Source organism: Oryzias latipes, chromosome 5 (assembly GCF_002234675.1).
Source record: "Oryzias latipes chromosome 5, ASM223467v1".
Taxonomy (NCBI): Eukaryota; Metazoa; Chordata; class Actinopteri; order Beloniformes; family Adrianichthyidae; genus Oryzias; species Oryzias latipes.
The window spans coordinates 27138691-27151652 of NC_019863.2; the positions used below are offsets into that span (position 1 = coordinate 27138691).

Below are 12962 nucleotides of genomic sequence, written 5' to 3' on the forward strand. Positions count from 1 at the left end.
AGTGCTTCCACTATCAGACAGGTTTGAACTACCCAAATGTTGTAGTTTAGTTTAGTTTTTTAAATATTGTTCATGTTGAAACATTTTCAAATAAAGACTGCAGTGGCCTCGGCGATTTCAAGCTCACCATCTTGTTCTTTTTCCCCCAAGATAATTGGCAGAGGTTGGAAATGTGTATTTGGTCATTTTCTTGTGGCAGAATTAACCATGAATGAGGCTCTTACCTGGAGAGGACTGAGTCTGTTTTTGATTCAAAATCCCCTGTTATTCTGTACAAGCTGCTGTCCTTGGATTCCATGACTAAACCATAGTGTTTCTTTGTCAAACTCTCCATGTTTGTTAGTTGTTTTCACTCATTTATTCAATATTCTCTAAATATGACCTTTAGGCGTTTCTGTAAATATCAGTTCTAGGGAACCCATTACCTGCTTATAAACTTATGGCACGACATTTAGGATTTTTTAGAAAACTTTCAGTGCATTTTTTAATGTATTGTAAAAAGACCTGATGGTCAGTGTGATATTCAGTGATGATTCTCAGGAAAATGTTTATCCACAAAAATATATTCTTAAAGTGTTACCCCAACTTAATGGTTTTTCATTAGGAATCCGTATTTTTTCCCCATTATAAAGTTTATAAGAAGTGAAATTATTTGAAAATCTAAACTTAACAGTATTAACTTCAAACCTGAATTTGATCATAAATGACAAGACATCAAAGAAATACATGAAATTATGAGAATTTGGAAAATATTTTCTTAACTTTTTTTCCTTTTATTGATGTTTTATTATCTACTACACTGTATGAGTTGTGCATCATGTACCTTTGTTGTTTCAAGATTGTACAACTTGTAATGTATTGTTAAATAAAGAAACACATAAACAAAGATATCAATATTTTTTTACTTTTCAATTCCGTCACGGGTGCATTGTCCACTCTGCAAATGTTAATAAAGTTTTGTTCATTTCAAAAATCAAAACAATAAACCTTTATTGTCAAATTAAATCCACCAAAATCACATTTTTACTCTTGCTTGAGTTTTCCTTCGAGTAACTGTTTTTGTTAATATTTTCTCTTAAAAGTTACGCCACTCTTATGAGGCTGCTTTCCCGCATTGTTCGAGACTAATTTAAAAAAGTTGTTTAGCTGACCTGTTTGCTATAGTTTATGGTACAGCTAAAGCTAGCATGATGCGCGCGCGGCGCTTCTTCCACTCCCCTCCTCCAGGCTTCCAACCGCTCCGTTGCAGACGATAGATGGAGATAGCCGGGAAGGGAGGGTTCTCACCGGGGCGGGGGAGAGAAGGAAACTTTTTCTGTTCTGTTTTTTCTAACTTGCAGTTTGCTGTAGTGGGAGAAGAAAGCGGATCTGCGTTATGCTTGTCGCCAACGGCTGGCTTGTTTGCACCGTCGGTGGTGGGGGAGCGTGAAAGGTTAATTTAAAGTTCCCAGGGAGAGTGAAGCGCTCGCGGCGGCGGACAGAAACTGGTCAACTCTCCTCACATCTGCCCTTCCGAGCCAGTTTGAAACGATTTCCATCAAGAGGGGGCAGGAACAAAACCACGTTGGCTGTAGCTTTGGACATTTTTCAGAAGTCTTGGGCTAAACAGAGATAGACAGCGCCCCCCCCCTTCTGTACTCCTCCGCGGCTTTTGTGTTTTTGAATGGTGGTCTATTTGTCCTGCGTGACAGGGCCGATTCGATTGTCAAGAAGTTGCAGCTGCCATTCACGCAAACATCGGTAAGTTCAAAACTATCACGCATGTACATTCGTGTTTAAATTTCGTCGAAATCAATACTTTTAAAACGCCATGAATTTGTTTTCAGTGACTCTTAAGAAGGTTTGGAAACACAAAGCGAATCATTGATTTGCAAGGATTGAGTTTAGACTTTAGAGCAGTAATCCCATCCCAAATCCGAACAAATCTGAGCCAAACTCGAAAATATCAACATGTTTGGAGCAAATCTTTAGCCGTCAGACTTTGAGGACAATAACATAATCATATGATAAAATTCATGAGCAGTGAAAAAAACTTCTAATATGTCAACAGTTTAATGTTTGTATACAAATTGTAATCAAAACCAAGATCATAATCCATGCAATTCTAACCCAGTTTTTCAAGTTATAAAACCCAAATAAAAGATCTAGCAAATGTGTTTACGTTTTTCAGTCTACTCTATTCAAATGAGCAAATGCAAGTCCTTCTGTTCTCCTCATGGAGCCTTTTTCTCAGAGCCCTTCCCTGTGGTTCTACTTTGTGATCATAGCTGGGAGTGTCTCCTCCTGGGTAGCATGATGACAGCCTACAGCTCCAGTCTTTGCAATTTTTAGTTGTTGCCACTAAATGTGGAGCAACCCCCATCTAAATGACCTACTCTATTAGGCTGCACCAGATGGTTTTGCTGCTTATAAAGACGGAGAGGAAGCCCTTCCTCACTTGGAGGGGAATGGAAAAGGCAGGAAAGGAAGGATGGAAGTTGGAGCTCTTGTGTTGTTTTCACTTTATCTTTTGACATGGAGATTAACAGTCTGTCAGTTGTGAAAGCAACTCTTTCATACATACATATTTTAATTTGCAGTTTGGGTCAGGAAAGGAAAGGAAATAATGTAATGTCAGTAATGTTTTTTTTTCTTCCAGTTTTCCACTTTTTTTTGTAAATGTAGAAGTTTAGCTATCACCATAGATAATTATATTAGGCCTTGGAAATGCTCTTATCTGTGAGTGATGTCTCCTGTCTATTTATTTATTTTCTTTCACTTCTGTCCTGATTTGATTCAATCAGATAACTCAACACAAATGCTGATTGTTGCTTCTCCTTCTGTTTAAATGGATCCTTCAGTGAGAGCTAAAATACATATATATACATATGTAAAACAACTATTGTCATGGTAACCACAATGAAAGCGATGCTGGTAATTACACACCAACCACGTACTACTTTTAGTGCCTTAAACATCAATTAAAAGGGTTCAAGTTGGTATCAAAAAAGGAATAATGAATGAGATTTTAGGTTTGTGAGAGTGATGGGGTACAATAACTGCCAAGAGGAATTTTTACACAGATGGTTAAATGGCTGCTTTAAATGTAGGTCCAAAGCACAACTCTCTACCCGACTTTGTAAGATACTGTAGATGTTTGTTACACATTTGATCAATTTTATAATTTATCTGTTTTTTTTCCATTGAATGGCCTGCAGAAGCAGATGCCTTTTTTTATAATATAATAATAATAATATTTAAAATATAAATATTTTTTAAGGAAAAAAATCTCCAAATTATCATTTATTATGCAGTATGTCCACATTAGGAATTTTAGAATTATTTATGATGATTATACTAACAGGTAGGAAAATAACGTCAAATCTTTACAAAGTGTTGTTTTTTAAAAATGTTTATTTTCAAATATAATGAGCTTAAATTTCGATTACAATCAATTTTTGATCTATTATAAGTTTTCCTGGTGGTCTTCTAATTACGATTATGCTGCTTTTAGGTAAAACCAAAAAACAGTCGTTTTCTAGGACGTAGTATCTACAGAGCGGCAGGAGTTCATGAGAAATTTGCCTCTGAGATGTGGGTGGGACCGTTTAAACCTTTCCATCATCCCTTACACTCTTTTCAGCTCTTTACAGCCCTTCACAACCCCAATCTAACATTAGCAATGTTTTGACAGTTTTGAGCCAGATGAGGGAAATGGAGACGTTATTTGATCTATTCCTATGAAAGTGGATACATTGAAATAGAGTGGAGCCCATTCTAGTTTGTACTTAACTACAACCTTTGTCCAACAGCATTTTTTTGTCTGCTACTGATTCACTGCAATTTCAATAAAGAAACACTCAAACAGTTTTAATCTTAATTTTCTTTATATACGTCTTCCATCGTAAGAAAAAGCTGTTAGAACATGTTAAAACACCAAAAAACACTGTTTTTCTTGAAGTGGGCCTCTGTCTGACACTCACACCACTTTTCAAGAGTCTTTTATCACCACAAGTCTTGATCAACAACCGACTTTTTTAAGTGCAGGATGTACACGTCTCCCAGTTCTCTCTCTTTTAGTGAGCGTGAGGTAATGTGTGGTTCATCAACATGTGACTCCAATCATGAAGGTCTGGCTTTGTATATCTGAGTTTTCTTCATTCGAGTTCTCTAAGCAGCTCTCTGAAGTAAAAAGTACTTGTTGGTGATTTAATTAGGAGTAAATGCAGTTATTACTGTTCCACACACAGATTGTTAGTGCACACACCAGCTTTTTGTTACCAAACACAACAGTTTGCATGATTTTCTTGTTTTTTCTTGTTTATTTTTGTAAAGAGATCCAAAATGTTGAACAGAGACGTCCAGTTTTTGAGACAAATCTTTTGAGAAGCCTTGAAAGTGTTTGAAGTAAAACTAGTTGATAGTAGTTTTATTTTTGGATTTACTAACTTATTAATGTTACAGTTTACCTCTAAAGTTACATATGTGTTATGGTAGGAACATGTTTGAGACTTTAGCTGTGAAGTATTTGTAGATGATTTTAATAAAGCTCCCAGCAACTGTAATATTTTATATAATGTGATAAAGAAGAAAGTTTTATCTGCTTTTGCTTTCTTATGTGGATGTTTTTTTTGTGATTGGAGACCTGAATAAACAGAAAAAGGAAAACAAGTAGTTCTTAGAGATCAGAGGCTAAAGATCTTTAGAACACAGCTTTTTGTAGTTTTTTTGTAGATTACATGGGTCTTCAATGACAGATCATACGAAAGACTAAATCTTTGAACATTCAACTTTCATAAATGTTTGAAAACGACTGTCATTATGCAACTTGCTTCAAAACACTTGGAGGTTTCCCCTTTGCTGAAAATCCCCCCTGGGTTACATAAACATGTGCTACAATGTTGTAGATTAGCCGACTAGCCAAACAGATTTGCAAAGCTGTTTCCAGAGTTTTGTCATTGGATCTAAAGTCTCGAGTTCAGTCTCTGCTCTGTCACAAAGACGAGGGTCAGTTCCTGCTGAAATGCGATGTTCCACTTCCTCATCTGGTCCCGAGCTTCCTGCTATGAAGGGCAGGAAGCTCAATGAGGGGACATTCGATGTCCAATATGGATTAGAATGAACTCAAATGCCTTTGTGATAAGTTTATGGCTGTACACATGTTTAGTTTACCTCAGAAGATAGCATGTTTATCCCACTGGGGCAGTTTGAACACATGTCGAATGCTCAGCTAGTTCTGGATTCAATTTAAGGGACCTGATTTACAACCACAAGTGTTTGGACCACACAGTCCATCTCACATTCTTGGTAGATTCTTTATGGCAAACTCGTCAGACAGATAAACTCAAAACAAGGCAGGTTTTTGGCTTCTCAGCTGGTCCTGGCTGTCAAGTCAGCAGATCGCTCACAGGATCCTCAGCTGTGGTCCCATGCACTCGCCTCCTGATTAAACACACCCAAGTTGAGTATTTGGAGAGCTTGTAATCAGCCATGCCGGTTCCTCAGCATCTGAGCACCACTCAACCCCCCACAGTTCACCACAGACCGGCTTGATCATTTGTAACTGGTTTGCAGGCAAACTGGAGGTTTAGCATACACAAATGTAAAAATGTGAATATTTTAATTAAATGGATGTAAAGTTTTAACCTTCAAAGCAATGGGAAACTTCACGGAGAAAGCTTGTTTTCTTTAGTTTGACATTTGGATGAGGGCATCAAAAAGATTAGAAACATGGAAGCAAAAGGTCAAAGACCCACTCCAATCATCTTTTATATTATCGGGAAAGCGTTTCATTATAATTGTTGTTTTTAGCCAAACTCAAAAAAACTTGTGGCTTTTTTTTAGAACATAGTTTCTGCAGAGCAGCAATAGCAAAAGTTTGTCTGTCACCAAGCAGCATTTTTTTTCATATGCTCCTGATTTACAACAATTTGAATGAAGGAATGCTCACTAAGGCAATTTTGAGCTTAATATTCTTTATAAATGTGCTTAACTTTTATGTCAAGATCTCAAGTAAGCTGAAGCGGAGGTCTTTCAGAGATGATGATTCATCCCGCTATGAGAGTTTACACTCTGCCTGCATACAACGCTTCAGTTCAGTTAACTTGGACTAGTTTCTCTTCAACCGTCGTATGCAGAAAATTCAGCATCCTTAGGTTTCGTGGAGGTCCTGGCGGTTTAGTCAAGACAGAGTAGCTTTAACTCAGGACCCCCCCACCCCTTTCACATCCCTGTCATTCACCCACTGACTAAGAGCAAAGACTTGCCTCCCATCTTGAAGCAAACGGCTGTCAATGCGGCCGTTTCTCCAGTGCTCAGCCATCTTTATGCACTCCGCTCTGTCGGCATGGTTTCCTCTGAGCACCGCTAGAGGTCACAGCACAGGCCTCAGCGCTTTTGTTTTGCCCCATAATGGCTCTATTCTCCTGCTGCAGTATTAACTTTCAAGCTTGCCAGACATTGGGCACCATTGTGATGAAGAGAAGCAGAAACACGGAGGTTGCATGAGAGTGAAGCAGGGCCAGTGTGGAACCAAGTCTGACCCTGGGACTTTAGGCTAACTCACTTTTTTTTAAAATGTATGTCCCCTTAGGGGCTGATGAAACAAAGACGACCTGCTGTAGTTCTCCGTATTAACTGAGGTAAAATCATCGTTTCAGGTCGTTCACATACCTTCTAAGTCACATGGATTTCCTGGAGCCGGTTCCAACTGGCATCAGGCTGAAGGCAGGGATCACCCTGGACGGGTCACTGGTCCATGACACAAAGTCGCTCAGAGAGAGATTTATGTTTCTTTTTGTTTTATACAGTTATGGGATGTGAGAATAGTCAAAGGAAACCTGTAAGAACAAGGTTTCACATGAAAAGGGTTCAGATGGGTTTTGAACCAGCATCTTGTGATCGTCAGGTGAAGATTACCACCTCACCGTTAGGCAACCCATCTGGAGTGTTATAGGCTGCCTGACGACACTCGTTGAAACAACTAAAGAAATATTTGTTCACATTATTGATCGTTTTTGATCCAGCCCATTCAGACGACTGTTGTTGTGAAATTGGGCTATACAAATAAAATTGAGTTTTTGACATTTTTAAAAATTGAGATCTCATACCCAACAGTAACTGAATTAATCTGAGAATTTCTGTTATGACAACTCATTTTCACAGTTTATCTTAATGAAATAAATTAACAGTCTTACCTATTTATCGGTTTGAATAATCAGAAGTTTTTTTTTTACCTTTTTTGTGCTAGTGTTCATCATCTGTGGAAAAACCTGGTATTAGAAGGTGGAGATGTAATACTTTTCTGTGGACATTTCTGCTGATTAGTCCAAATAAAGATATTTTAAATTCATGTGAATCCATCAGTAAAAATGTTCACACACATTAGCAGTAAGTAGTGTTCTCATCCTCTTTGTCCCACACTGAGTTGGGATAATATATGTACATAAATATAAACTTACGGTACACAAGCCTGATTTCTACCTTTCCACTTTTCATCTTGCAGCGGGATAACAGACGACAGATCAGACATTCAGTTAAAGCAGGAACAGCATCAACTTAATTTAGAAAGACCGTCACCTCCTGTTGCAGATCAGCACATATTCTGCACATACAGAAAAAGTCTGGTGTAAAAACAGAACCCGATCTTTTTGACACTTTATAGTTTGAAGCAGAAAGTTTGGTGATGAAGATTCAGTATCCTGAGGCAGATAAAAGATTAAAGACTCACTCTGATCAAAATGGTGTTTTTAACATGTTCTTGTGGCAGCTTTCTGATGAGGGAGGACACATATAAGAAAATAAAGCCTAGAATTGCATCTCTGAGTATTTCGTTATGCAAAGCATTGTGAATTTGGAGCGGACGGAAAAAAATAACATTTGAAAAAGCTTATCTGTGATGTAGAAACTACAGTAGTCGGGCCACGGTCTCTCTGCTCCGCTCCATTCTGATGCATCTATTTGACTAGATCCATGTACGTCTTTGTTTTCCTCGTCTAAGCTGACATCTGGAGGAAAACTGTACGTCTGGATAGCTCCGATATTGCTCGCCATTTTTTTTGCACTGTTAATGTTAGGTTGGGCTTGTGAGGGGCTGTAAGCTAGCAGGAAAGAGTGTAAACAGAAAGCACTCAGTTAAAGGTAACGGGAAGGGGGACGGTATTGCTCTGTGCCAATGGTCCCGCCGACAACTCGAAATTGAATTTCCAAGGAACTACTGCTGATCTTCAGAAACTATGTCCTAAAAAGCACAAACTTTTGGATTTTGGCTAAAAACAACATAATCAGAATTAAAAGAGCACCAGGAGTGCTTTTAAAAGATCTCAAAAAATGATTGGAGTGGGTCTCTAAATCTGTAAATACTTACTACACAAACATATAAGCAAAGTCTTTCAACTTGCTGCTGAATGAACAATTGCAATAAGATCAAATACAAATTTAGAAAACACAAAATCATGTTTTTCTGTTTTTAATCCCGTTAAATTCCACTCCACTTTAAAACAGCACCATGTGCAGGTCATTTTTGTCTTCAACTCCACTAAAATCCTCTTCTGACCACTTGGTAAAATCTGTGAAACTCTTGTTGATCACCACATGAAGCTGTTCTTTTGTTTTTTGGGAGTATCGATGATTCTGTGCTTCCACTATAGCAGTTACATTCACATCTGCTAGAGATTTAGAGTGCGCTCAGAATTTCCACAGTTGGAAGGACACCCACACACCCACCAGCTGTTTTAATTGCTGTCATTTTGCTTAACAGCAACAAAACTGCCCAAAACATGCGCAGTTTTACCTCATCCCACGTTGTCACACACAATTTAAAGTGTTTTTTGGTAATGAGAGGACTTTTTGCTCAATATGATATAAAATAAGTTATTCTATAAACTTCACATTGCTGTTAATGCTTTTAAATGACAGATTTATGACAGTCTCTGTCTTGTCTGTAAGAGAATTTGTGCTAAAGAACTTTAACATACTGAGAAGAAAAGAGAACTTTCCTATGCTCTCATTTATTCCACAGACAGAAAATCCAAATGACTACAGTTGAGAAATAATCAAAAGAAAATGGGTCACATTTCAGCATATAGAGATGATTTGTGGAAACTGGTAAAAGGAGTGGTGCAGGCAGAAAGAGGAACAAGTTGTTTAGCACACAAAAAACAGGACTGCATGTTCCTGCTGTTTGTCTCCGAGCAGACAACGTGAATAAGTTGTAATCTGATCTCTGCTGTGGTGAGCTCATACAAGAGGCCTGCCTGCAGCCTCACAACCAGCATACCACCCATATGTGTTCAGTGCTACAGCCCTCTGCGGCTCCCTGCAGGCCCTGCCATCTTAAATATCATATATGAACGTGCAGAAAGCCAACAAACCAAGTAAAGGAAGAAAGAAGAACACAAGTCTAGACTTGGGTCAAAGCTTTAGCTGTAATGTGTTTGTTGTATAGTGTTGTTGTAATCCTCGTTGACTTGACAGCTTTAAGGTTCTCTCACATTTCCAAAGAATGGTAAACTTAACTTAAAAAATGTTGGTCACATTTTAAAACTTTTTAATAAAAACATTTTAGGAAATGATTCAACTCAACAAAAGGATTTAAAAAAAAAAAGCTAAATTGAAGATCAGGTAGTTTCATTCAAGCAAAAAAAGAAAAAGATGGAAATCCAGCAGGATTTACATAGTCGTATACATACAGAGTCAACTGCTTGTGGGCCTTGGCTGTGTGGACTGTTGTTCAGAGTTTTCTTTCCCTCACAGTTTCTGACTCGGCACAGATGGACTTGAGATAAAGGGTGCTGAAGTTCCAACCTCACTTTGAACTTCAGCCGGTCCTGGAGCCTTCAACGTCCAACCAGAATGGCTGATCCCACTGAGATGAGCTTCGAAATGGAGGGGGCCGGCGTGACTGAGGTCAACACCTGCAGTTTGGAAACAGCCAGAAAATATGACGTTGTCCCTGCCGTCATCTGCTCCATGTGCTGCCTTTTCGGCATAATCTACTGCTTCTTTGGTGAGGACCTCTGCTGGAACATACTGAAGGGACTTGTCATATGAACACATTACATACACACCTGTCCTACACTTTTGTGGTCATTTAGAGCAACTCCGGCCCCCCTAATTACCAATTCATGTGAATTTTCCTGGTGTTTCCTCTGCAGGTTACCGATGTTTCAAGGCCGTCATGTTCCTGTCTGGTCTGATGTTCGGCTCCGTCATCATCTTTCTGCTCTGCCACAAGGAGCACATTCTGGACACTCAGCTGAGCGTGGAAGTCAGCGCGGGCATCGGCCTGGGCATCGGTCTCCTGTGCGGTCTGGTCACCATGCTGGTGCGAAGCGTTGGCCTCTTCATGACGGGCTTGCTTCTGGGACTCCTCCTTGCTCTTGCTGCTCTGCTGGTCACTCAACAGTTCTACACACCGACCACAGTCTGGGTGCCCCTGGGTGCTATGCTGGGAGCAGGCATGCTGTTCGCCGTGCTCACCCTGCAGTGGCAGAAGGTCTTCACCATGATCTCCACCGCTGTGTTCGGTGCAGCCATCATGACGGTGTGTGTCGATTACTTTGTGGAGATGCTGGCTTTGGCCACTCACGTGTATGACTGCCTGCGCCTCACTCCGGGCCCAGCACTGTGCTGGTACAGCTGGGTCATTCTGGGCATCTGGCCTGCTCTCAGCCTCATAGGGGTCCTGGTCCAGTGGAAACTGACGGAGGACGGTTTCTCACACACCGAAGGTAAGGTTAAAAACCGTTACCAGAAATATAAACTGGGATTTTCTAGGGTGATGAAGTGGATTCTTCCACTGGAGCTAAAGCAGTTAAGATGATTTGAACACAAAAATGATGGAAAATGTGAACAAAAACAGAAAGATAGACAAACTTTTAACTAAAAGCCTTAAAAAAGTCTCAAAATAGCATCAACAGTATCTCCCTTAAGTGGAATCCATGGCGCTTAATGTAAACATGTTTAAGCTTCTTTAAAGACCCACTCCAATGAAAATCGTGTTTTTAAATGTTCTTGTGGCGTTTTTCTAATGATTGAGCACATTTATAAAGAAAATTAAGAATAAAACTGTGTTTCTAAGTATTTTCAGCTATTTCAAAATCTATCCAGCCGTACGGTTTTGGGCCAAATGCCAGCCTGGATGAGGAAAACAAAAACGGACATGGATCTATACGTCTACAAGTGGATGCATCAGAATGGAGCAGAGCAGGAAGCTTGTGGCCTGCCTATCCAGTGTATTTGATACGTCACAAATGAACTTTGTTCCAGGAGCATTTTTTGTCTGCTCCTGATTCACAATGATTTGAATAAAAAGAAATGTAATTTTAAGCTTAATTTTCATAATATGTCCTACATCATCAGAAAAATGCCACAGGAACATGTTAAAAATACCAAACACAAAATTTTCTTAAGATTATTGTACACTTCAATGACCTTTCTTCAATAAACAAACTTTGATGAGAATAATAAAGTAGACATCTCATAGTTTGCACACTTAGCGTTAAAGTCCTTTTTTTTTTTGGCTGTTTACGGCCAAAGAGGCGTAAATTAAGTCAGCATCCTATTTTGGGAGATAACGGCACTGTCTTTGGTTTTTCTGGTTCTACTTTTATTGATCAAAGCTGAGAACTTGCATTTTCAACATTTTAATTGTCACTGAAAACAAAAGCTTAAATCGCCTACCACTAGAAATGTAAAAGGATTTTGACCACTGACCTCTTTGTTGTTATTTCAAATGTATTTGATCCTGTTTTTTTAGTGGTTAACAGCTCCTGTCCCTCTCTTCTCCCAGTTGTCATCAGTCGAAGGCAGAAGAGAGTCCAGCTGATGCGGATTCGGGAGAAGGACACTAAGAAGCGACAGCAGGCAGGTGGGCAGGAAGGCACGTATCGTCGTAAAGCCACTCCAGTCAAACGTTACGCTGGGGACCTACTGGCACCGGTCAGTGGCACCCAACTTGACATGTGCCGTAGCGACTTTTACCAATTTTCTGTAGTTAGGAAGAAAAAAACAATCTATATTTGTTGTAGAGGATTCTCAGCTGGACATCATCACTGCACCTCGTTTACCTCCCCCTGTCTTTCTTCTTCTTCCCAGAGCTACCTGCAAAGCTTGCGAGACAAACAGATGGACACAGGCACTTCCCTTAGCAGCCTCGGTACCACAAACCAAACTGTGATCGACTTGGACTTTGACACCGGCTCCACAGCTCCCCTCACAACCACAACCCCAGTCGTCAGGGTCTGAGTACCACGCCGACAAGACGTTGAACTCGTCGTCCTAACGTAGAGTAGAGCCAAGAAAATAGTCCGGGTGTTTCGTGAAACAAAAGGTTCCTCATTCAGGAGAACTCCAGTTCAGTCATACTCAAACCACTACAGCCAGAGTTTCTCAAAGAAACGCTGGTGAACAGAGACGTAAGGACTGAAAAACATAACGGCACATTTGAGCCTCCGAAACCGCAGTTTCTGCTGTGATGTTCGGCGTTACCTGTACTGTACTTATATCAGCTGCCTTACTCGCTGTGTGCTTGTAGGGTTTAAGAACATTTGACCTTGAAAAGGTGAATTTCATTTAGTGCATTTTTACTCTTTTGGGTTAGTGGGATGGGAAAGTGAAGTTTTAAAGTGGGTCCAAAACCCTGTCCTGAAGTCTTCAGCGGGGAGTTACGACAGCAGGATCCCAGACCATCCTAATGTTGTTGTTTTTTTAAGTAGCTTCTCTCAAAATGCAATCAAATTTGTTGTTTGCTTGTGAAGTCTGTTTTTTAAAGTGCATAATTTAAATAATGACTAAGTACCTGGTAGTGATTGAAAAAGTATGATTGTTGTTCATTTTTAGTTTTTTTTTTAAATAATTTGCAGTTGTTGGAATATCATGGGGACAGACCTCTTGTTACATGGACATGTAAATACCTGTTGATAGAAATGTCATGAATACATGTTTGATATGAAAAAAAAGTTTGTTTTTGTGTGTGTACGCGT

At 39.5% G+C, this 12962-nt stretch overlaps 1 protein-coding gene across 3 annotated transcripts; it reads left to right on the forward strand.

The window, feature by feature from the left end:
* Positions 1-1221: 1221 nt before the first annotated feature.
* LOC101171824 (transmembrane protein 198) lies at positions 1222-12957 on the forward strand. 3 transcript variants are annotated; one of them, XM_011475445.3, is made up of 5 exons: positions 1222-1740; positions 9733-9985; positions 10134-10709; positions 11771-11860; positions 12076-12957. In XM_011475445.3, exons 2-5 carry the CDS (start codon positions 9832-9834, stop codon positions 12126-12128), a joined length of 873 nt encoding a protein of 290 aa, XP_011473747.1. In that variant the 5' UTR covers positions 1222-1740; positions 9733-9831; the 3' UTR covers positions 12129-12957. The 3 variants fall into 3 exon arrangements, with proteins under 3 accessions (XP_011473747.1, XP_011473748.1, XP_004069167.1); XM_011475446.3 differs by having other exon boundaries at positions 1223-1740; positions 11771-11848; XM_004069119.4 differs by having other exon boundaries at positions 1228-1740; positions 11771-11919.
* The last annotated feature ends 5 nt before the right edge of the window (positions 12958-12962 follow it).

Coding starts and splice junctions, on each gene's coding strand:
- LOC101171824 (XM_004069119.4), top strand. CDS start 9,832: ATGGCTGATCCCACTGAGATGAGCTTCGAAATGGAGGGGGCCGGCGTG. Junction 9,986..10,133: donor CATAATCTACTGCTTCTTTG/GTGAGGACCTCT, acceptor TTTCCTCTGCAG/GTTACCGATGTTTCAAGGCC. Junction 10,710..11,770: donor CGGTTTCTCACACACCGAAG/GTAAGGTTAAAA, acceptor CTCTTCTCCCAG/TTGTCATCAGTCGAAGGCAG.